Source organism: Lutra lutra, chromosome 14, assembly GCF_902655055.1.
Source record: "Lutra lutra chromosome 14, mLutLut1.2, whole genome shotgun sequence".
NCBI lineage: Eukaryota > Metazoa > Chordata > Mammalia > Carnivora > Mustelidae > Lutra > Lutra lutra.
In genome coordinates this window covers 37,536,355-37,562,652 of record NC_062291.1, presented here as the reverse complement: position 1 = coordinate 37,562,652, position 26,298 = coordinate 37,536,355, and the positions used below count along the sequence as shown (strand labels likewise).

General features: G+C 43.8%; 1 protein-coding gene across 5 annotated transcripts in view; it reads right to left on the bottom strand.

The window, feature by feature from the left end:
* The window catches only part of LRMDA (leucine rich melanocyte differentiation associated), a 1,078,273-nt gene that overhangs the window by 480,288 nt on the left and 571,687 nt on the right, over positions 1-26,298 (bottom strand). For 4 of the 5 annotated variants that reach the window (XM_047702510.1, XM_047702506.1, XM_047702507.1 and 1 more), the window contains 2 exons: positions 19,334-19,460; positions 6,809-6,948 (listed from right to left, as the gene is read on the bottom strand). In XM_047702510.1, coding sequence (XP_047558466.1) covers positions 6,809-6,948; positions 19,334-19,460 — 267 coding nt within the window. Of the gene's footprint in view, positions 1-6,808; positions 6,949-19,333; positions 19,461-19,660; positions 19,682-26,298 lie in introns of those variants that run through there. The other variant, XM_047702509.1, reaches the window with a different exon arrangement.

Here is a 26,298-nt window from a genome sequence, read left to right as displayed (position 1 = left end):
CTGCTCAAACTGCTACCCCAGGGGTGGCTGGCTGCTCCCCAGTAACATCACGCAATCACAGAAACACCAAGACCATTCTCCGTTGTCTGCTCCGGTGGTTGGCTACCATGTTTCTTTCTCTGAGGAGACTCCAACTCAAAGAAATAGGTTTCTACATCTTAAGGGAATCAGAATGCAAGGTCACCTAGAGTTTCTTCCTACCTCTTCCCATTTCTGGCAATAGAGAATGCCCATCCTTCTCATGATCTCTTGCTGCCTTACTGCTACCGTTCATGGGGGTGGCTGGGAGACATGGTACGAGCTACTGATGCTCTACCAGAGGCCCCCAAAGTCAGCAATGGGTGACCCAGGAACTGTTCTCAGTCTTTCACAAAGCCTAACAGAATAGAGTGAGCAAGCCAACAAAACAGCAAGCTTCTCTGCCTTTGCCTAGATGACATCAACCCCGTTTGGTAACACTGGTTACCTCATGCTAATCAAAAGCATTCGTCAATGGACTAAATGTGTCTGACTAACTTTAAAAAGTGAGCGATGGCTTACATGTCGCTTGTTAAAGAAACCAAAGCATATTAAAGAGACAAAAGGGGCAGAAAATGAAACAGAAGAGAGGTCTTCATAACAAAAAGTTTTTGTTGGGGATTAATGGGGCAGAGGAAAGGGTCCAGACTGGGGGCTTATTTTGCTGTGTGATCTTGGTTCGGTCTCTGCCGCCTTCCTGAGCTTCGGTTTCCCATCTGCACAATGAACAGAATGGGCTCGATGGTGCCTAAGCCTCTCTTAAGCTTCTGCCTGCTTGAATTCTGTGTGCCTCCAAGTTAATTTCCAATAAACACATCCATAGCCTCTTTTCTTATTACTCCAATTTCCTTATATAACCACCCCCTCACACCTCCAGGTAAAGGAGGGCTGTGAGAAAAAGTCAATAAAGACCAAAGAGTAATGAACAAACACTGTGAGTGGAATCACTCCAGATGCTCAGAGAGATGACAATGATCTCACTCTAATGAGCCGAGGTGAGTTCACCTACAGCATTAATGAATGCCTGACAACTGGCAAAGGCCAGCTGATTTTCCTCACAGTCCACCGGCAGCATGTTTGAAGTCTCCGTGCAAACAATACACCCACAGGACAGAGCAAGGCCCTCTACAGAGGGTAACCAGCAATTACTCTGTGGGCTTCTGTCACTTTGATCTCTGGGTCGTGACCTTTGCTTTCTTGTGATCTTCAAAGCCCAGATTGTAGATTAGCTGGAGAATGCTAGCTGGGTTATGTAAGCCACAAGTTTTACAGCTCCTATTTGGCTGGGAAATGGTGGCAGCTCGGGACGGCCAACAGACTGCGGAGGGTCCCTCCCTCCTTCCCCTTGGCTGAGTGCTGCAGACATGGGGCAGGCCTCAGGCTGCTCTCTGTGAGGGAACAAAGAAAGGGTGTCACGTTTTAAATAATTTAAAGTTGTAAGAAATACAGAGGGGCCTACGGGAGGAGGCGGGAGGAAGGAGCGGCCACAGAGTGACTGGAGTGGCAGGAGGGAATGAATGGCAAAGGATTTTGGGACAAAAGTACGGCTGAAAGGCTGTGAGACCAAACTCCTTATTTGACAAGCCAGGTCTGGCTAGCTCTTTACGCAGTTGACTTGCATTCTGTTGTCTTTCCTACAGGAAGATGAGAGAAAGGAATTACGAAGGAAGACAAGAAACAGACCACTCTGGGCACCCAGGTCTCCCACAGTTAACTCATTGTTTGGCTAGTGTTGAAGTCCTCAGGAGGCCTCAAGTGGTTTCTTAGTAGGACCCTGGCCTTCAAAGTCCATCCAGCCCTGCCACACCACTCTCTTCCCCACCAAAGCTTGAATGCTGCTTGTTATCACATTCACCTTTATTCAACATTCATCCCAAAATAGTAGCACAGTGTGCACACACAGCAAAGCACAGGCAGACTTAAGCTCCTATAATAACACAGCAATGGACATTTCTCAGCCATGAACCATGATGGATGGGCAAAGGAAAAATCCAGGCCCGGTTCGCTCCTGCCCCAGCAGGACCACGGCAATGCTCAACAACTCAGTAGTATGCTCATGCTCACATACAGATTTAATGAGCCCATTTTACTACGGGGTTATGGGCCAAGAAAATCCAACTGTGTGCACAGGGGGTAAGGAAGGAAGGAATAGGGGTGACTTGGGGGATGGGAGGAAGGCATCAGCAGAAAGTGAAGCATCTGTGAAGCCATTTCCAATAACTTCATAGATCCTGTCACTTCCCACCTCTGCTCCAGTGTTGGCCACACCGTGACCTAAAAGTGGGCTGACCTCTCTGAAATCAACACCTCCCCTAGAAATGAAACAGACGTACTTATTTTGATGTATGGCTGGGTGACATATTATAAATATTACATCACATAACCACAGAGGATGCCAATCAATAAGAAATTTTTTCAGACAGCACTAAATGAGCCATGGGTTCTTGCTTCTGAATACACTCCTTTAAGGCTCCTACTATTGCTTAAATGATTAATAGAAGACATATTGTCAGAAAATGTACTTAAAGTGAAAAACAGTAAACTGTAGAAATATCATTCATTTTTTAAGCAATTTTCTAGTGAAAATGTCACATAAATTTACATAGAGGTCCTACTATTAGGCTCTGGGTAACAGCTAGGAGGAAGGCAGACCTCATGCTTTGTGGATGGAGTGCCAGGAAAATATTTTACCAAAAGAAAAAAAAAAAGGAAGGTGGCCACATTGCTTTGTAGAAACCCAAACACTAGAACCCTGGCTTCAAAAGCCTTATTGTAAAATGCTAAGATTTCTTAGGGGCAAATGAAGCACAAACTCCAAGATGAACAAAGCAGAACTGCTTACAGACCGGAGAACAGAACTACATCCTATATACACTCATCTCATCCAAATGTAAGCGTGAGAGTGCTTGTCAACCAGAAATTTAAAAAAAAAAATAATAATAATAATAAGATGAATAAAAAATTTAGAATTGCTAGAGAACAGGCCTACCATTCCACTCAACCCTCACATGCCGTGCAGAGAATGTGGACCGGATGGGCACACATTTAATGTTCCTTCCAGTCTTCTTAGTTCCTACTTCTCTCAGAGCATAAGCATCTTCCCATTGTTGTGAGTGACTTGTGGGTTTTCTAGGGTTATTCTGACTAGATGTGATTTCAGCTGTGTGTGGCCCTCAGAATCCAGCTCCTTGAGGCCACTTTGCCATATGTGCCTGAACCAACAACCCCCCCAGGCCCATCCCTCGACCCCCACAGTTAGGGCATTGGGAATGCAGGGTTAGTGGGCACCAGCGCCAGCCCATGAGACAAATCACTCCTCTAGAACCAAGCCCTCCCTGAAGGACCAGGACCCAATGACCAGGACTTGGATTGGGTCTGAAGGATAGTCCCTTGCTTGTCAACTGTGTGTGGACATCAAATGGATCTGATTCCAAACAGGAAGCAGGCATCTGAGATGCCCAGGGGGCCATACGTCTCTCTGTAAGCACTCAGCTTCTCAGAAGAAAATAATTTCCAAGAAAATAATTTCCAAATGTTCCAAGGGAATATTTACGTGGCCCCTGTTCCATGGCCAGGGTTACTCTAGATATTGATGCGTCTTCAAAGAGCAAGAAGATGCAGCCTTCCCTACTAGAAGCCGCCCTCTGGATGTGGACATATATGAAGTAGGGAGAGAAATATACAAGCAGAGTATACAAAATGGCACGAGATAGTAAAGGAAGAATTGTAACAGCTTAGAAGTGGAGTATTTCAGAATGCTCGAGCCAACAGGAATTTTCAACACTACTTAATCCAACAGTCAGGTGAGCGTCCAAATACCTATTGACATTTTTGTTGCATTTGCCACTAAGTTAATCAAAATATCTTGGTGAAGGGTCACTGATCTAGACTAGCCTCCCCATTTTAAAGCTGGATCCCACCTCACATCTTCTAATCTGACCCTTTTATGGATCTTATTATTTTTATACTTCTGTGAACAGTTAAAATAACAACCACCAAAAAAAACAAAACAAAACAGTATTAGCTTTTTTCCTTTTGCAACCTTATAAATCTTCTATTTTGAGACTAAATAGAGTATGATGCAACTGAAGATTTTTATCACTTCACTTCTCTCATTCTGAAAAAAAGACAACAAAAATGTGCCTACAGTTTGGCTTACCTACAGCTCCATGAATGAATGAATGAACATCTGCGTCAATGCAAACACACACATACACAAAGACACATATACATGGATGTGCACAGGCATATACATACATATATAAAATTTATTGGGCTATTTTAAAGACTTCAACATGTGGGGTGCCTGGGTGGTTCAGTCAGTTAAGCACCCAACTCTTGATTTCAGCTCAGGTCGTGATCTCAGGATCATAGGATTGAGCCCCACATCAGGCTCCCTACTCAGCGAGGAGTCTGCTTGAGATTCTCTCTGTCCCTCTCTCTCTCTGCCCCTCTCCCTGCTTCTGTGTGCTCTCTCTCTAGTAAAATAAATAAATAACTTATTTTTTTAAAAAAAGAATTAAACACAGATATCTAAAGAAAAAAGGCAGAAAAGAAATGAAAATTTCCTAAATTGTGCTTGGTTTACTAAAAATGTTGACTGAAAGAACTTTCTTGGACTCATTTGACAGTTCCAAGACATGTCTTATAAATTGCTGGAAGAAGACAAAATATGTTTTCAGAGACCTCTTCATACCCGAAATCAGGCTGTTAAGTGTTTCAGAGTTGATAAGAGTATTAAAGGAGCAAATTAAGTTCTAAGTGATTAAGCAACTTTCAGGGTTGATTTAGAAATGTGTAACTCTTCACCTGCTGGATATTAATCATAGTTCCCCTAACAGAATTGACATTCAAATCTACAGGATCACATCCACATGAAAATCTTCATACTGGAGAAAGACTTACTACATTTTTTTTAAAGTAGGGTTGGGGCACCTGGGTGGCTCAGTGGGTTAAGCCTCTGCCTTCAGCTCCCGTCATGATCTCAGGGTCCTGGGATCAAGTTCCACATTGGGCTCTCTGCTCAGCAGGGAGCCTGCTTCCTCCTCTCTCTGCCTGCCTCTCTGCCTACTTGTGATCTCTCTCTGTCAAATAAATAAAATCTTTTAAAAATACATAAATAAATAAATAAATAAATAAATATAGGGATAGAGTTTAATTCTAAGATGGTTTAAAAATAGTCTCAGACCTCAGTGGGTTAAGCCGCTGCCTTTGGCTCAGGTCATGATCTCGGGTCCTGGGATCGAGTCCCGCATCGGGCTCTCTGCTCAGCGGGGAGCCTGCTTCCCTTCCTCTCTCTCTGCCTGCCTCTCTGCCTACTTGTGATCTCTGTCTGTCAAATAAATAAATAAAAAAAAAATCTTTGAAAAAAAAAAATAGTCTCAGACCCCTACAACATTAATCTAGAAATCCAGAAAACAAGGTTAAAGGTAAACAATGTTTCCCAATAAGGAAATATAACAGGATTCCTGATGTACCTTTATGTATCTATATGTATGTATATTAAAAATATTGAATATTTAATAGCCCTCAATATTTCTTACAGCTTTACCTTTATACAACATGAACTCCCCTGATTTCATTCCTTTGTGCGTAACCACTAATTTTTATAGGAGTCTGAAGAGAAATCATTAACTTCTTTCCCCAATCCTTCCAAATTTATTGTCCAGTGGCCTTACCTGTCTTACATTTTCATTCCTCCTTCCTTTCCCCTTCCAACATTGATTCAGGTAGGATGTTAATGAGAGCTTATATCATAAGAAGAGAGAGACTACACACATGAAAAGATCATCTAAAAACATTTGCAAAACATCAAGAATAAGGGTACACAGAATTCAAAATAAAGAAAGAAAATATAAAATGAGTTTAGTCAAATAGGTAAGATGAAGGAACCTCCCTAAGAGAGGTGGATCAGGAATTTCAAAGCAGATGGTTTAGTAGCATAGAGGGGGAAGAAAAGCATTTCTCCTTAGAGCCCATCAAAGCACGTGGTTGGTGGACAGTAGAGCAGAGCGTTGTGGAACAAAGTTATGGGCCTTCAGGGACGTCCTCTTGGGATTCTACATAAGCTCCCTAACTTTAGTGGGAAGTGCTTTCTCTGTAAAATGTGACTCTGAGGCTGACCACAGGAAAATCTTACAACATAGAGTAGGGGTAAACAAAATACAGGCCATAGGTCAAATTTGGCCTGCTCCCTGTTTTTGTAAGTAAAGTTTTATTGAACCAAGCTGGGGTGCCTGGGTGATTCTGTTGGTTAAGTGACTGCCTTCAGCTCAGGTCATGATCTTAGGGTCCTGGGATCAAGCCCCACATTGGGCTCTCTCCATAACAGGGAGCCTGCTTCTCCCTCTGCCTGCCCTGCTACCTTCTTGTTCTCTATCTCACTGTCTGTCAAATAAATAAATAAAATCTTTTAAAAAAATAGCCATGTTTATTCATTTACAAATTGTTTATGGCTACTTCTGCACTCTAAGAACACAGCTGAATAGTTGTGACACAGACCATATGACCTTCAAAGCCTAAAAATATTTATTACCTAGCTGTTTAAAAAAAAAAAAAATTGTCAACCCCCGACCTAGACCACCTAGCAGCTTTTCATGTTTCTTGGCTCCTGTGACCTTGATGAAGGGAAAAGATGGCTTCAGGTTACCAAAAGATGAAAGTTTAGTATTATCATGGGAAGTCCACTGATAACTTACCTAACACCTACTGTGCATCCCATAATACATCCTCCCCCCATCAAAGATGCTACTTCTCCATTTCCACCATATTCCAACCCCTGGATACTCACCTGTATCTCTTGTAGTCTTCCTCATCCTTTTCCAAGCTGACCAGCTCGTTGGGACAGGCCACATTGCCCAGCAGGCTGAGGTACTCTAAAGCTGGTGTCACTTCTGCCAGGTGATCAAGCAGACACTCCAAGTCAGTGATGTGACAAAGGTTAAGGATTTGGGTCCAGGGAGACAAAAGGCCTCGTAAGGAACGTAGATGATAACTGGCAGACGGAGCACAACACCTGACAAGTCCAGTCTGCTCCCAAGAGATGACATGGGGGAGGGCTGGAATCAACGTAGCTGTGAGGTAGGTATCTGGCATGGCAAGTTTTTCACTCCTGCTCGGGACACAGCCCAACTTTTCTCTGGGCAAGACTGGATCCAGATCACCTTAGAGAGAATGAATGAACTTAAGTACTCATCACAGTTCTCTTTCCTATAGAGTTGTTTCCATGTGGTATTTGTAAATCCATAAAACTGAGTTTTTTGTTTTTTTCTTTTTTTAGTAATAAAAGCAGGAAATTATTTCCAATGCCCTCATTAAAAATATCTTCCCCTTTTCTCCTTTAAGGGGTAATTTATCATTAAAACATACAGGAATGGCATGGATGCAACAGGGACTGCCATTCTTTTAGGGTCTGAGGACCTAGGGCGTTACTCAGTAGCTGCACTGGTGACAAGAAAGTACTGAATTAGGGGGAAAAGGAAAACAAAGCTAGGTGAAGACAAATGGAGTAAGCTAGGATATATTTAGTCAAGCCAGGCAGAGCAAAATGTATTTACGGATGAGAATCTGTTGTGAAACTAATATTCTATGAAGGAGAGAATGAAAGAGAAAATTCCAAGGAGGGCATGGTTGGGAGATTGTGCCATGATCCATTCCCTCAATGGGATCCACTGTTCAGTCAAAGCAAACACTGAGACCCACCCAAACCAAATAAGTCAAGAATCATAGGTTCAGGTGATTACAGATACTGGTAAGGACTTAATGACAACCTAGCTGTCACATCAATACACTTGGACTTCTGGCTTAAGCTGCATGCAGAAGATCTGAGCCCTAGGCAAGGTGATGACTAGACAGGCCATGAGCAGAGGCCATGACTACCAGAAATTTATGGAAGCGAGGTGTCAGCCAGTATCGCAGATGGAATGGGGTCTTTGCCAGGGAGTGACAGCAGAGCAAAAAGGGGCTAAGCATATAAGGATGATGCCCGTGTAAGAACCAAAGACTCAGAAAACCGTGTCCAGGAATAAAGTCTCCTTGGCCTAGGAGAGGAAGGTGAAGCCAAAGAAAAGGGACGCTCTCACTCTATCAGAATGTTATCTAACCATGATTTGCTATCCCCATTTTCTCAGATTTCATTTCCACACCAAATCCAAACAATGTCAAAATCCATCCCCTGATGTATGTGCTGAGGGGTCACCAAAAAGTAGCTCATTCTGTCACAGACAACCATTAGAAAGAGACTTTCCCCTGGAACTGAACCTTCCACAGATTCCTTCCCACTGGCCCAGTTTAACAGCTTGGGGTCTCAAAGAATAAGGCATTCTTCTCTTCTGCATGATAACCTCCAGATAGGTGACGCTCACTATGTTCCTTAAATCTTATATTCTCCAAACTAAGTTCTGTTGAGCCTTCTTTATACACGGGCTCTGAGAACAACCTATGTGAGGACAAGTGCTATCCTGTAGGAGGGAGACAGAAAGAGAGGTGAAGGACAGTGCCAGCAAAAGAGGGAAACACTAGTGCAAGGGGGTCAGAGCAGCCCACCCACCAAGGGCTTCAACTGGCCAACGTCATCCCCATTTCCTAAACAAGGCAGGACAATGGACACAGAAGTTATCAGTCCTTCTGATCTTGAACAAGTAACACTCAGGATTAACCACAGTGGACCACTGGAGTGAGGAGGATAGAAACAGGAGCATGTGGAGAAGACAAGTGAGAAGGTGCAACCAGGGCAGCAATGTTAGTAGGACACATGGGTGAGTGGCCAGGAGTCAAAACATTAAAGCATTTCATCACCAAAGGCAAAATGTGTTTAGTACTGTTTAAAATACAGTTCAATCATCAAATTCTTTTAAAAAATAATTTAAATAAAACCAATTAAAATGACAATGAACAATTTCAGGGAAAACTTGGCTTTTCCAGCATGTTCTAACTCTGTAAGCTTCTCAGTTATTGCTATACTAGAAAAAGCACTGCCTGCAGATGCTGGCAAAGGTACCTCATGGGGCCCTATGCTATGAAAAGACATTCCTCAAAATGTCTTAAGTCTCTGTCTGGTATCCAGGGAACCACCAGGGAGCAAAGTGTCATTCAGCTGGGGTAACCCATACCTGGACTTGGACCTGCATGTCCCATTCCTGTTTCTCCCCTTCAGGGTTTGCTCCAACCCTCCACCCCTCACAGGGGACCCATCAGATATTCCAAGGAGCAGTAGGACCCATGTCTATCAGGCTGTTCTGAAGCCTCAAGGCCAGGCGCTGGTGCCAGAAAGGGGGTTGGGGGGCAGCTAGAAAAGCTGATCACTCTCACCAGCTGGCGTAGTATTTCTTTCAAGGGACCGTGAGACAGTGGGATGCCGAAATGGTGTGGACATATTGACCTGGGGTGATTCAAATTATTTATGTAGACAATGGCCCTTTCCACTGTGGATGAAGAAGTCCAACCCAAACCTATTGCTTTTGTAGGGACAAACCCCTTAAACTTTGGTTATTTTTCATCTAGTGTATGAAGGTGGGAATATGAAGGAGTGGAAGTCAAAACTGGCAAGATTTTTAAGTTGAGGAAATACTGGGCACCTGAGCTGGGCTGAAATCCCAGTTATGTCTCAACATCAAGTGAGCAGTGATGGGAAGCATCCCATACCACTGTCCAGAGAAACAGGCTTCATAGGTAAACTTACCACAGAGCCAATAAAGCTTGTGTGATGAGGGCTCCTTGCTTACATGGGGCCCTTGGGGGATAATACAGCCACATGGTCATATATTTTTATAAAATTTTCAGAAGTGGGTTATTTAAACTGTAGTCAGTTCAGATCACTGTCTCTCTCCACTAAAGTGTGTATATATACATATATATGTATATATATACATATATATGTGTATATATAGTGTATAATTTCTGTAATTATATAATAAAGTTATAAAAGAATTGGCAAAAAAAAAAAACCACCCCAGGAAGAACGCTTTAATGTAGGCATGTCCAGTATAAACAAATTACTTTTCTAAGCATTTTTATAGTTGTGTTGTCAACTTAAAAGTTTTTAATTTGCGGCAAGGGAAGCAAGGGCAAAATGAACTATTGGGATTTTATCAAGATCAAAAGCTTTTGCACAGCAAAGGAAACAGTTAACAAAACCAAAAGACAACTGACAGAATGGGAGAAGATATTTGCAAATGACATATCAGATAAAGGGCTAGTGTCCAAAATCTATAAAGAACTTAGCAAACTCAACACCCAAAGAACAAATAATCCAATCAAGAAATGGGCAGAGGACATGAACAGACATTTCTGCAAAGACGACATCCAGATGGCCAACAGACACATGAAAAAGTGCTCCACATCACTCGGCATCAGGGAAATACAAATCAAAACCACCATGAGATATCACCTCACACCAGTCAGAATGGCTAAAATTAACAAGTCAGGAAATGACAGATGCTGGCGAGGATGCGGAGAAAGGGGAACCCTCCTACACTGTTGGTGGGAATGCAAGCTGGTGCAACCACTCTGGAAAACAGCATGGAGGTTCCTCAAAATGTTGAAAATAGAACTACCCTATGACCCTGCAATTGCACTGCTGGGTATTTACCCTAAAGATACAAACGTAGTGATTCGAAGGGGCACGTGCACCCGAATGTTTATAGCAGCAATGTCTACAATAGCCAAACTATGGAAAGAACCTAGATGTCCATCAACAGATGAATGGATAAAGAAGATGTGGTATATATACACAATGGAATACTATGCAGCCATCAAAAGAAATGAAATCTTGCCATTTGCGACGACGTGGATGGAACTAGAGGGTATCATGCTTAGCAAAATAAGTCAATCGGAGAAAGACAACTATCGTATGATCTCCCTGATATGAGGGAGAGGAGATGCAACGTGGGGGGTTAAGGGGGTAGGAGAAGAGTAAAGGAAACAAGATGGGATTGGGAGGGAGACAAACCATAAGTGACTCTTAATCTCACAAAACAAACTGAGGGTTGATGCGGGGAGGGAGGTTGGGAGGGGGGGTGGGATTATGGACATTGGGGAGGGTATGTGCTATGGTGAGTGCTGTGAAGTGTGTAAACCTGGCGATTCACAGACCTGTACCCCTGGGGATAAAAATATATGTTTATAAAAAATAAAATTAAAAAAAAAAGTTTTTAATTTGCCTTGATATATTTTTATTCCAAATAAACATTCAACTTCAAGCCTAATTTGGCATTCATAATTAACGTAGTCTTTGCCTTTAAGAAGGCATCCCCAAATTTTGTAAGTTTCATACTCAACAAAATCTGGATCCAGCCCTGAGCAGGAGGTTGTGGAGAGTGGACACAATCAAATGCCTTTGTTGTGGAAATTTCTTGGGAAAAGAAAGCTTTAGGCACCATGTGCCTATGAACCCAAGGAAGGCAGCCTACCTCATTTAGGGTATTTTGAGGGGCAGAAGCTACCCCACCTCTTCAGGCCTTTCAGCTACCTGCTAAATGCTCCTGCAAACTAAGTCAGGTGGTCTCCCCCAAACCTACAGTAGTCAGAAATCACTAGCACCTACTCCATGGATGCTCTGGACCAGAACTTCTCCATTATGTTGATACAAACACTGGAGGACAAGAGACAAGAAAGAGTTTCAATTGGTTTCTCAGTCTCCTGGGTCAGCAAGAACAAACATAGCCCTGCCCTATCTGGCTGGGAGCTCTGAGATAGAATTTGCTGCACTTCTTTTTGTGAAGTTCATAGAAAATGAACGAGAGGCAATCAGCAGTGGGAACTTGGTGTCACTGACTAACGAAGACCAGGGCCATAGAGATCTTTCAGGAATTCTCCCAAGGGTGACATTCCCCCCCTCCCCCCGTTTTTAAAATGTGAAGCTATCTGGCATAATTTCAAGTTTCTTCAGCTGGATTCTAGCATACACCTGGCTTCCTTCATCAAGTCTTCTCTAGAGTACTTGACATTTATATTTTTTTCAGCATTGTCTACAGAAAGTTGCCACTGCCAAGTCCAACTGTCATAGGTATGCTTGCCAAGGGAGACTTTTTGCAGAGGGCCCAAGATCAAAGCAACATCGTGCCTTGAGAGTTTGGAGCATGAAGGAGTAGGGGGAGTCCTTGGGTATCATGTGCAGTTGCACAGGTCTACAACTGTTTCCCAAGTGAAAATGGGAATGAACCCTCCCTCTGTGCTCATACCCAGGTCAAATGGTAGTACCTATACCACCCAGGTTTCAACCAGTGCCTAATATAGGGCTTCTGAATACTAACTACACATTCTGCACAATATATTCTCATTTTGAGTCACACACACATGCATCAGAATTATCGCATTCAAACAATAATTTAGGAAATGGGAATCAAAAGTCACACAGTCAGTGAATTGAAGAGTCTAGATTCAAACCTAGGTTCTAAAGACATTGCATTTCTAGGAGACAAGTGACTCATGATTTCCTAATACTTTAAAAAGGAATTTAAAATACTGAAACCTGAAGAGTCCTATATGCTTTTGTGGGAGACCATCCAGCTGTGTTCTGTACCTGTTATTTCCAATTTGGGCTTATTCATTTAGAGCACTGAGACGTTAAATATCGGTAAAAGGTGCCAAGAAGGTGTAAAGACTTTGGGTTTTAACAAACTTGTGTCCCATGTACACATTATGCCATTTAAATCTGTCAACAATACTCTTAAGTATCTATCGCCCATTTTATAAAGAAACTGAGGCCTCAGACAAAGCACAGAGAATTCCCTGAGTAAGACAGTAAATTGCTGTGGGAAATCTAGTTTGGCCTTGGGCTCGGCTCACTGGTCTCCTCACCACAGTCCAGCTGTATGACACGTCACACTACCCATTCTTCCGGTTGGTACTACAATCCATACTGTCTCTTCATATGTATGCTGAAGCAAATAGGGAGACAGAAAATGAAGGAATTGAGTGTGATGTAAAATGAAGTCAGCTTCTCACCCTTCCCCCACCCACCCCAAAAGGAAGAATGGGGAAAATCATTTGATTGTGCAAAGTATCTATATTTTCCTGACATCTCAGGTGTTCTGTTATTTGGGGTTCAGTATTCAGACATGATATGACTGAGAGCATTACCAAGTACCCAACCCTACTAGAGAAGAGCTAAGCATAGTGTGTGTATGCACACGGGCATCTGTGTAGGAGAGAGAGAGAGAATAGGAGCATTGGGGGAGATAAGATCAACTCCGTGTGGCCAGTGTGGCCACTGTGGCCAGTGACTACCAGGCCAGTCTAAATGAACCAAAGGAAGAAGAGTAAGACAAGCTATGAACCCAGAGATGAAGAAGTAACACCAGCACTGACAGCGGAACAGAAGTAGAACAAAGAGCCAGCAGAACAAGAATGGGAGGTCAAGTAGGAGGTACGCAGCCTGAAAGTGAGGCACTGGTAGGCTGAGAAGAAATTTTCCAGATGGTGGGTCTGGGCTCTGAAATCCCTTATACGGGCTCCATCAGCAGCTGGGAGCAGGGCTGGAGCGGAAGGGGCAAGACAAGGGCAAGCACAGGCAGATGACTCTCCTCAGGCATCTTAGTTCCTCTTCTTAAGCAGTGATTTTCCCTCTCTTTGGTTTCAGGGTCTGGAGTTAGGAATTAACATGTCTGAGTTCTAGAGTGAGCCCTCCCACTGACCATCTATGTGACTTCAAAAAGTTCATACTCCCCCAGTTTTTTCATAAAAAATCAGAGTATTCACCAGTGGTTCTCAATTCACAGAATAACAGGCAGGTGACTTTAGATTATAAAAATCAAAGACGCATTCAAAATCTATACTCTGGTTGTGGTTATAATGTGGCCCAAGTAAAATCAAGTAAGCTTACATAATTCTCTAGGATAATAATAGTAATAATAATCACCATTTGGTAGAAATTTAGAAAAACCCTCACAACAACTAGTGGGGTGGATACCATTATTGTCCCAGTTTTGCAGAGAAAAGCAAAGCATCGAGACGGTAGGTAAGTAGCCCAAGGACACACAGCCAGTGGAAAGCCAGAATACAAGCCCAGGAAGCCTGGCTTCAGAGCCTGCTATTAACCACTACAGGACACAACCTCTTTCCGAAGGATAAAACAGCCCGTAATCCACATTCACAGGGTCCAGTAATGGAGCACTGGACAGTCATGCCTAACTAAAAGTAAAACCAAAATGGAAAAATCTACATATGCAAAAACCAAAACCAAAAATCAAAAACACCAAAAGTTAAAACCAAACCAAACTTTACAAAAGAACTTCAGGTAGAACCCCATTTAATAGTCAGCTTTCTCATATATTTAATATAAGACTCAATTTCTAAGAAAGAACTAGTACTTACCTTTGCAGAAGGTCAACAGTTACTTGATTCTAGGTCTCTCTATTACAAATGTGAGATAAATTCTTAAAGAGATAAGACATCAAGGTCCGTGTGTAGGATTGTTATAGGAATGAGGCATGCCTCTTTGTATACACACCTGTATAGTCCCCTATCACACTGGCTCTACATTTGGTATGTGACTTGCTTTGGCTATAGGGCAGCAACACCCTAGATGCAAATAGGGCTTGAAAAGTACTTGTACATTCAGACTTTGCTCTGGGAACCCCTGCCCCATGTAGAGAATCCTGTGCTAGCCTACTGGAGGCATGTTGTTCAGCCAACAACCAGGACCAACTTCCAGACATATGAGTGAGGCCATCTCAGACCACCCAATCCCACCCAGGCCTCTAGATAACTGTAGCTGCCTAAGAACACAAAGCAAGATCCACAGAAGAACCATCTAGCTGAGCCCTGCCCAAACAGCTGACACGCAGAATTATAAACAAAGAACACAGTTGTTGTTTTAAGCCACTAACTTTTGAGGTAGGTTATTATTCATCCAGGCTGATAGAGCCCAAGTCCAAAGCATTTCATGGAGTAGCAATAGCAGTTTGGAACATAGTAACTGTTAGAAGATTCCACAGTACTTTCACAAGACAATAGGAGACTCAGTTGGCTGGAAAGGTACAGTCAGAAATATTAGGTTAAGAGAATGCCATATGGCGTTACTCCTGCTTTTACTTGGCTTGCATTCTCTGACTTCTGGGTCAAGTACGTGGGGAAATTAAACCAATCTTCATGATCATGCAGGAAGACCAGAGGAGAGAGAAATCATGCTACATCCTGAAAGAGCCAATTAGTATCTTTTTTTTTTTTTTATCAGTGGGTAACAAAGTACTCTCCATCAGCACAGCAATATACCTAGCCAGCTTTATAGCTACACCATTGCCTTCTGCTTCAGCTCCTCCCCTGCCACTATCATTTCTCCCTCAGCATTACCACTACAGATTGGAGAAGCTGAGGATTGGAAAGGGAAAGGGACTCAACCAAAGACAAAGAAAATCCTTCAGCTCTGTAGAGCCAAGATGCTTGCTAATCTCTAGTGATAGCAACACTGAGAATTCAACCATCCTCTGGCCCAATTCATTCCTTTAAAAATAAGAAACATATCCAATGGAATATTACTCTGCCATCAAAAAGAATGAAATCTTGCCATTTGCAACAACATGGATGGAGCTAGAGACTATAATGCTAAGTGAAATAAGTCAGTCAGAGAAAGACAAACACCATATGATTTCACTCATATGCGGAATTTAAGAAACAAAACAAACGAACATGGAGGGGGGAAAAAGAGAGAGAGAAAACAAGAAACAGACTCTTAATTATACAGAACAAACAGATGGTTACTGGAGGGGAGGTGGGCAGGGGGACGGATGAAACAGGTGATGGGGATTAAGGAGTGCACTTATGATGAGCACTGGGTGTTGTAAGTGATGAATCACTAAATTCTACACTTGAAACTAATATTGCACTCTATGTTAACTAGCTGGAATAAAAAAAAACACAAACAAACAAACAAACAAAAAAACACAACACAACAAAACAAAAAAAAAACCTTGAAGGGAAAAAAATGAGAAACTTCCTACACAGCAAAGGAAACCATTTGAAAAATGAAAAGACAACCTAGTATATGGAAAGAAATGACTACAAATCATATAATTGATAAGTAATTTCTAAAATATATGAAGAACTGGGGCATCTAGGTGACTCAGTCAGTTAAGTCAGTTGACTTTTGATTTTGGCTCAGGTCATGATCTCAGGGTTGTGAGATGAAGCCCAGCCTGGGCTCCATGCCCAGTGGGGAGTCTGCTTGAGGATTCTCTTACCCTCTCCCTCTGCCCTCACCCCTGCTATTGCTCTCTCTCTCTCTCAAAATGATAATAATAGAAAACAAAATAAATGGAAAACTCACATAACTCCATAGCAAAAAACAATCTGATTTAAAAATGGGCAAAAGATCTGAATAGACCAAAGAAGACATACAGGTAGCCAATAGACACATGAAAAGATGCTCAACATCTTACATAATATATATATAATTTAGCCATAAAAAAGAATAAAACCTTGTCATTTGTCACAACATGGATGAATTTTGAGGGCATTATGCTAAGTGACGTCAGCCAGATCAAAACAAATGTCATATGATCTCTCCTTCATGTGGAAACTTTAAAAAAAAAATCCAGAATGAATTCCTGTGCATTTTCAGCATATTCAGTGCCAGTTATGAGAATGAGCCCTCTAAAATGGGAGACAATAATGCTTAGCAAATTCACATGAAGCAGGAATCTTACTTATTAGTCTAACCTCATGAGACTCATCAGGTACTCTGTTAATCATCAATATTTACATCTATATTTATTCCATGTCTCCTCAAATGACAACAGTCACAGAGGAAAGCAATACTATAAACTACACATTTTGGGCACTTAGGTACCCCGAAAATACTTTTCATTATACAAATCAGAGGTTGATTAAAAAAAAAATCACCCAGGAATTCCTCTGCAAACTGGGATTATGTGAACTGACGTCCTTTCACAGTTGGTATGCTCTTCTTTTAATTATTTTTCTCAGACTTGTGCTGAAATGAACTTACGTTTCTTAGTATGCACCAATTAATGCAACAGAGAACTGGCCAGGAAGTGTGCTGAGGGAGAAGAGGAATTGATTTTGGGATTAGCAATTGTACAGCATTTACCAGACAAAGTCCTTACGGGCTGGTGTGTGGGCTTTTCAGGAAATCTTTCTCCTGACACTGTTTCTTGTATTGCGAACATGACAACATCCCAGGGCAGAGGCAGCTGCTCTTTTACCCAGAAACCTGTGTTGCTCACATTATCATAGCACTTTGATTCCAACATTCAAATAAGTCTTTCATACATTCCTTTTTTTCTTTTTTGCCAGTTCTCTTAATAGGCAAGTGAAAGCCATGATGTCACACATACATACAAAATGACAAATAGAGACTTCCAGACAAATAGAGGCAGACCTGTCCAAAGCCATATAGCTGAACGTGATTAAGCTGATTCATGAACCCAAGTCCAAAGGCTAGTACTTCACATCCGTGTGGGACACAGGATATCAGCACTGGGCCCCAAATTCTATACTAATAATCCTTTTGTTCTTTGATTTGATAATATCATCCAACTGATCACCTAAGATACTCAAGGGAGCCATAAGACACACTGTAATGGTTTTCGAACAATGACTAGGAAACTTGGTTGACCAAAGAATAGGAGAGGAAAAAAAAAAATCCATCAATATTGCATTATGGTAGGGGCACCTGGGTGGCTCCGTGGGTTAAGCCTCTGTCTTCAGCTCAGGTCATGATTCCAGGGTCCCCGGAACAAGCCCCGCATCGGGCTCTCTGCTCAGCGGGGAGCCTGCTTCCCCCTCTCTCTTTCTGCCCGCCTCTCTCCCTACTTGTGATCTATCAAATAATAAAATCTTTTTTAAAAAATTACATTATGGTAAAGACTAATACTAACCTGTAGGCCCTTTCCTTCAACTTCTAGTAAAGTGCCAATGTATAATGGCCATGGTAGTATATTTTACCTAATAAGGAAAATACTGTCATATGACTTGAAATATAACCAGAGGGTAATAAATGGTCTGGCCTAACATTCTTAAAGCAGACATACACATACATGGTAAATGTAACATATATATCTGGGTGTTTGGTCTTTTTTTTTCACACTCTAGGGAAAAATGCCCTGATCCATTTTCTACTTCTAACTTACCATGTGAATAGGAGCAAGTGATTAAGCTACTCTAGATCTGAAATGTTCCACTAATAAAGCAAGGAGAGTGGACTTCAACTCTGAAGCAACAGAACAGAATAGAAAGAATTTTGGACTTGGCCACAGTTGAGACTAAATCCAGGACCTAGCATTCTGTTCAATGTCCGGCTTTGGGTTTACAGTTCACCTCTTAACCTCATTCAGACAAATGGACATCTTCTGCCAGGGTTTGGTAAGAACAAAAAATAATTTGCTTAATATTACCCAGCACCATGTCTGACCCACAGGATCAATAAAGAACAGCTCAATAAAGAACAGCTGATGATAATCATTCTTTCATTTATTCATCCCACAAACATTCACCGAACCTCAGTTCCATTATTCTAGGTGTGAAGGATACAGGAGTTAACAAAACAGACAACACTCCCTGCCTCTCGGCTCACACTGTGGCAGCAGGGAGACCCACACTGTACAGAGGAGCTAGCTGCCTAACGCCGCAGAAGGCTTCTGATTCCATTTTCAGCCTCTCTGTAGAACCCACAACCTTTCATCCCCCTGAGCCTCATCCCAGGCTGGCTAGGTCCTCACCGACTTCAGGAGAAGGCACGCAATAAAACGGCTCCGTTTGACTTCTCTCATCATCCCAGTAGAGTAAACACCATGGAGGGCAGGGCTACGCCTGGACTTCACACATATCTCACATCTTTGCCCCTTCCCCCTCTCCTTTGCCAGAACTCTTCCCCCAGCCTGCACCAGAGCCTTCCAGAAACCTCCGTGAAGGCCAAGTTCTCTTAGAGGCACCACCCCTGACTTCCCACCAGAGGTCGCCCTCCCACAGAGGCCCAAGCAAACAGAACCCGGCTCTGCCTTCTGGGCAGCGGTGACATTATTTTCTTTCTCTATTTTTATCTATTAAAAAGATTTCTTCACAGCCATAACTTAGATCTCTACACTAAAATGGAGCAACAGGAAGATATAATGGTGCATTTCATTTATGAATGACCTATAATAAATTACTCTGAAGTGTCCCGAGTGCCAGAAGACAGAACGCTTTGTCTGCCCATGGACTGCATTTCACATACTTTAATTTAGCTGACACATAAAACTCATTTGACATTTTGCAGGTATTTGTATGGGGCGGGGGAAGGGTAAAGGGGGGGGGGTGCCTGCAGGGACCACTGCGGGGCAAGGCGGGGAGTGGAGGCAGCGGACAGAGCCAAGGATATCTGGTTCTTGTTGAGGGTTAAGGTATGGAGCCTGGGTAACCCTGGCAACACGAGGTCGTTCCCGAGCAGATTGTTGTCCAAGATGAGTTCCTCCAGGCTCCCGAACGCGCTCAGTCCTTCCAGTGACCTGCAATGACAAAGGCAACAGGAAAAATGATCCTGCACTAAATCAGGGAGGCCATTATGAGCCGAAATAAATATTTTAACCTTCCCTTTCAGGACTGGGAATAGTTTGGGCTTGGTGCCTGTCAGCAAAGTGAATGACAAGAATTAGTAGCGGGAGCCGGGGTGGGGGCGGCGGGGGAGAAAGGGGCCGCTGGCACTCACCGCATCCTTCACGCATTGCCAACATGAAGGATGAGGGTCACTTAGTGAGTAGCCAGGATCCAAAACAAAGGGCTTCAGATACGGCCTGCAGGATAAATTTGTCAATGTCTTGTGCCTTCAGGCACCCAGCCTCGGCTGACCCTAACCTCCATTCCCAAGATAAATAACTCTGTCACAGTTCACCTTCATTCCCTGGACACAAATTTAAGTTGTCATCCATCATTCCTGCCCAGAAATATCATACCCCTCTTACAATAATAAATATAACTTCAAGTATCATTTCTTCGCGGTTCTCCTCTGCACAGTCCAGGAAAAGGCGAGGAAGGCTTCCTTTCTCTCCCTTCGCCGCCTTTGACTTTTTTTTCCCCCTCTGCTTTTTTTCTTTACTAATCACTTCATTTGCTTCTGCCCAGTGTCCCTGTGGCTGTCCGGAAAGGCAGAGGCATCTGCCGAAGCACATGATCGCTCCAGCAGGAGAGGGCTGTTTCTTTTTCTTTCATGATTTTTCTTTTTGTTTTTGTTTTTGTTGGGAGGGGTGCGGGCGGTGGTTTCAGGAAAGAGTTGCGGGAATTTCTGTTTCAATGCTCTTGGCTTGAAGTTACGGTTTTAATTTATGGAAAGTGGATTTCTCACTTTATTTTTGAAAGAAGCGTGGAATGCGGCAATGTAGATGTCAAGGCAGTAAATAATCAAGCATCTCAAAGAATTAAGTACCCGGCTCAGGGGAAAAAAAAAGTATCAGAAAGGGAAAAATAGCCTTGTTTTTACACTTAGCTCAAAGTTAACTCTTAACATTATGGGCTAAGGAGTGTTGGGGTGGGGGGCGGGGTGGAGGTGGGGTGGGGGCTGGGAGGGGCAGTTGTACGCATGTGCTGCCCAGGCCAGCAGCTCCCAAACGTTAATTAAAGAAAGCCGCCCGGTGGAGGGACTCGCACAGACACACATACTCCCAGCTCCCTCACCTGCCAGAGCCCAGAGCCGTGCTGAGCTTGCACAGGCTGACAGCTGAGCTACGACGTCGACCAGAGGGCCGACTCGCATGGGATCTCCCGGCTATGCTATAAAATGTGACGAATCAGGCAGATGTTGTCCACACTATTTATTCATTTACCGATAGCACTTTCATTACAGACCCTGCTGCTTGTGTGTGCAGCGTCTGCACGTCTGATGGGAGTGTGAACTTTAGCACCAAGGCTTTCTCGGGACAGTTGCATCTCCCTTGAGGGACCTGGGCCAAGCGGACTCCACAACAGGGAGTCAGTGCCTGGGAGGTGGAACGGGGATTGGGAGTCATGGAATCCCCGGACCCCACCGGGCCCAGAGCTCCCTCAGCATGTCCCATTCCTGCCTGACTCAACCCCAGAGGACAGCCCCCCTTCTGAGGCCCAGCACCCTGACCAGCCCTAACTCCTCAGACCAGCACTACCTGCTCCATGGTGGGAAGGCGACACCACTTAACATTTAGGGATAAGGGTCAATGGAGTCCTTGTGTTTCATTTCTTCCTCCTTTCTTTTCTTCCTCACATCTCAGGGAGGCAAAACACAACTCACACACATGGAACTTGGGACTCTGGGACTTTACCTCAGCTCTACCATTTACTCCAAGTAAGAACGTGGGCTTATCAACAGCCCAGCTGAGCTCTCCGGCTCTGGGCTGCTGCCAGCTCTCGGGATCTTAAGGAACACAAGCCAAAGAAGACTAACATGTCAATAGCAGATGATGGTTCCTTTCCTCGCCTTCCTCCTTCCATTCTTTGATTTTTCTGGTAGCTGTGACCTTAGCGGGCGTGATGGGGGTTGGGAGGAGGTGTGTTCTGGATGCAGGGGGTGGGGGGGTGTGGAACAGAGGAGCAAATAGGCTGAGGTGCGCGGCCAGTCTGGCTTCTGCAGGGAAACTTTGGACCTTTCCTGAAGTCCCTTCCCCCATTGGGGTTAGTGAGTGATGATTCAAAAGTGCTTTTCAGGACAAGGAGGCCCTGTTTACCACAAGGGGAGTTAAGGCCACCTCCCTTCAGGGCGCCTTATGGATGGCTAATAAGTCCTTTGTCCACAAACATCAGTTGGGCTCTGGTCAAAGGCAGCATCCAAATACACATTGTTCCGGAGTTATGTTATGCAAATATAATACTCTTATCATGAGAATCAGCAAATGGTTGGCAACTGGCAAGCCAAAGAAAGCTCCCTTCCAAGAGAGCTGGGGGGAGGCAAAACACAAAATGACGCAGCACGAAGAGGGACAAACACAAAGAGGGAGAACACCAGAGGGATTGCCCTCGGGGCTGCCTTTCTCAGGGGCAGCCGCTGGGGCAGAGCTCCACTCTGAGGGAGACCTCACAGAAGAGCGGGGCAAGTTCAGGCTCAAATCCCCTGTCACCTGTCTGGTTGTAAGATTCCTTTTGCCATAATGTTATTAGCTGCTCAGTTAAAAGGGAATCATGCTATGTGGGGGGTTGCTAATTAATAAATCCCTGTCTTCATGTCATCGGTATAGTGTGCACTTGGTGATTTAATCAGCTAAATTCAGAGCTGAGGGACTGGGGACAGGAGACAGGGTAGTGAAGGGTAAAACTGGAGAGGGCAGGATTTCTGGGGCTTGGCTGGCATGTGGAGGCCAACAAACACACACTTGGGGGAGGCTTTATTTTTTTGTTCTTTGAAAATGTGACTTTTGTTGTTATGGTTGTTGCTCTTTTCGTGGAAGGAGTAAAGAAATTTTTTGCATCAGTCTTTGCATTCACAGCCCTATATACAAGACACCTGTGCAAAGAGGTGTTTGCTGTTAAACAAAATGACAAGGCAGACAAGGCTTTAAGGACCCACACAGATCTTTGCTGTCTAATGGGACAGCTATAAGGAAAAGATGACAGGACTGCAATTTCTTGGCTATCACCTTGTGTGTGGACAGCAAAATGCACTTCAGACCCAAGAGCTCTGGTGGGGAGTGGGGTGGGGGGGGACTGCCACTCCAGAGTACTCGTCCTCCGCCTGGTTTACAGTCTGCAGATGTTTGAGGGCTGGGCTGGGAAGGCGAGGCAGACACGTCTGCGGTGGTCAGAGGCTAGAGTGGGAGGACAAGTCTTCACCCACTGGCTCAGCCCAGGGAGCTGGAGTGAGGTCTTCCCAGACCAGTGAAGAGATGCCAAGGGCAGGCAGGAGACCAGGGTGTGAGGTCTGCCCTGTGGCAGGTAGTTTGCTCCAGAAACCTAATCAGCACCCTGGAAGCCCATCGCAGGCTGCCTGCCTCCTGCTTCCCCAGAAAGAGAGCTGCCCATGATCTCACCCACAGGTACCATCTAGGTTACCTCACTCACAGAGCTCTCCGGCTGGGCTCCCCGAGGAGCCGCTGCGGCTGCTGGGAAAGTCCCAGTGCCTTTTCCAAAGTCATATCAAAATGACAAAACATCACAACGCATTCAGCTCTAGCGGATTCAAACAGAGAGAACTTTTAAGTTTCCACTGTAATTAACCCTATCCTCGTTAAGATAATTATGATCAAGCTTCCTGTCACAGTTAATATCCCAGCATCATTGCCTGTGGCTCACACTCTGCCCTCATTAGCTTAAAAAAACAGCGGCACTAACCGGGCTGCCTTGGCCCTTTCCAAGCTGGGCCAGTGGTTGTGAGCTGCTGAGGAGGGGTTCTGGGCAGGGCATCAGGCCTCACAAAGGGGAGGCTGCTTGAACCCCAAACTCTTCTGCTCACACTTAGCAGCCTTCACTCTATGCCCGAAAGTTAGCCACTCATCAGAATGGGGAAGGAGAAGGGCCAGGACCCAAGCAGAGCTGGTGGCTTTGGGACAGATGAGCTACGAAACCATAGCAACCCCTTCCTGCCCCTTACTCAGCAAAAACCCAGCCAGAAAAGTCACCAGAGGACACCTCCAGAACCCTCCATTCAAGAACTGCCAATCTTATTCCTGCGGTATAAGCTGTGGTAAAAATTAGATCCCTCTTTTCTCAGCTCTCGGCCTAATCCAAGATGATGCCGCGGCCTGCCAGGACACAAGAAATGCCGACACAACTAACCACAGACCCGAAGAAGAAATGTCTCTCTCCGTGGAACCAGAGCTCGCCTCAAACCCAGAACCAAAGGTCAGGGGGATGTTCTCAAACCAACGAAGAAAATAAGTTCTGAACTAAGATCTTTACCTCTGCCCTCTACTATATCTATCCAGATATCCATATCCATATTTTTAACTGATAAAATGGGGAGCTATGGAGATTCGAGAGGACCTACCCTGTCTGTCTGCTGTTCACCAACCACACTGGCTAGTCCTGTGGACCAGTGCCTGCTCGGTAATGCGTCTTTCCGGGATGATTGCCATCTACCCAGCCCCTAATGAAAAGGGATCTCACTGGAACCTCCATAATACGCAGAAAGTCGTCCAATGCACAGGGAGGGCTCAATACCCCTTTGTTGAGTGACTACGGCTCAGCCAGAGCCTACGCCCTGTGTGCTGCTCGGAGGAAAGCTGTCAGTGGGATCCCAAGGGCAGGACAAAGAGCAGGCCTCGGGGCAGCTGGCCAGAAGCTGGGAGGGCAATCCCTACCATCCCATTCCTTCAGAGGCCAGAATGCCTCCCTCTGCTTACCCTGGGCCCAGTGTCTATGAACAGGCAGAAGTAACACCCAGTGAGTATGTACCCAGACACCAGAACTGGTTATTAAACTATTTAAATACTTTTTTAATGAAGATTTTATTAATTTGACACAGAGAGAGAGAACACAAGCATGGGGAGCAGCGGAGAGAGGGGGAGAAGCAGGCTCTCAGCTGAGCAGGGAGCACAATGCCGGGCTGGATCCCGAAACCTCAGAATTATGACCTGAGCCGAAGGTAGATGCTCAACCGACTGAGCCACCCAGGTACCCCTATTTAAATACTTTTTTTACCACTTGGAAATAATTGCAGCTCTGAGTATCCTGAACATTCCTCCTGTTACCCTGGCTACTCCTTGGAGTCCCTAGACCTTTCTGCAACCTAGCAACTAAGTGGTTAATGCCCCCCACAATATGGAGCCCCTAAGGACCCCTGTTCCAGCCAGGATCTTTCTGCCTGATCAGTGTAGCTATTAAATAATTTAAATATCACCCTTGAGAGCAGAACAGCAACCTGTACCTCTCTTACGAGCCCCATAATGCCAAACACAGAGCTGGGCACATAACAGGTCCTCGGGAAATGTCCACAAACTGACTGACAACCAAGGCCATGACCAAAGCTACAAGGACAGGACAGGCAACACAGAGCTATATGCAGGGGATGAAGGAAGAAAAAAGGATGGGACAACTGTGATATGACTGCTCACATCCCAGAAAATGGCTCTTAGTCAGCATTTTAGAAAATACCATTAATCCAACTACATAGGAGATATTCTTTCTGTCATAAAATCCTCTTTATATCCCATGTAAATGGTTATATATATCTATAATCTATTACTAGAGATAGCATATTATATATAACATATAGTACAGTACTAGACTTAGTACTATATGTACAGTTGGATATATATAGATATATATATACTCTCTACATATTCTTCTGTCACTGAGGTCACTTAGCCAGGGATAGATGTCCAACTAATAATATAAACCAGCTAGTCTATATGGCAAGTATATTAACAGGGGATGAAAGTGTCTAAAACAAATGAATATGGAACAGGCTCATGGCTATGTAAGACAACGTATACTGACACCATACACTGTATACCATATGGGATTTGTCAGTCACCCCAAAGCCCTGTTAAGATCCCCGTCAGGATAGATGATCCCTGGGCTGCACAGAATACCATTCAATACTGATGAAATAGACCTGAATCCAAGACCAGCCAAAAATCTAGGGTAGTTGACTAGGTGTTTGTTAACTCTAAGCTGGGCCAAGTCTGAAGCTGTCACACACTGTACCTAAGTAATACTAAGGAAACTGTTACATATGATCCCTAAAGAGTTATAGAGAATGCCTAAGGTGTTAGAAGCCCAGAACTGGGTACTGCCTTGGCAGTTATCTGAAAAGGGAAAGAAGATTCTTCACACTTTGGATTCATAAACTCATAGACTTACTATATTCTAGTCCGGAACTGGTATTTGGTTGCCTTAGGACAATGTAAATCATGTTTCTGGTCATGTTACCCTTTTTACTTTTACCCTCAGAAAGCTCAGAGATAAACTGTGACTCAGATGTAAAAAGGTAACACCCCATAGTTTCTATATCTGCTTTCTAACTTCACAGTTGGGGCTTATTATTTTTCTTACAATGTTTATATTTTATTTATCTATATGATGTTTTTTAAATTTTTTTGTTTTATTAATTCTAATAAGCTAGTTCAAATCATTTGTAAAACCAAACAGGCGATATATACATACAAATTTGATACAGCATTGAGCATCAAACAGGCAGTTTCTATACATTAAGACTAAGTTCTGTGAGACCATTTATCAATGTGGACAGTTGACTAGGAATAAAGATATATATTGCATACAGATTTCAAAAAGGCTTTGAAATAATTCCAATGATATCCTTGTGACATGAGAGCAAAAAGTGAGCTAGAAAAGGACAACTTTAGGTCAAGCCATAACTGGTTCAAAAATATTCCTGAAGGATACCAATTAAAGGCCCAGCTTGCCCCAGGGAAAGGTTCTGGGGAC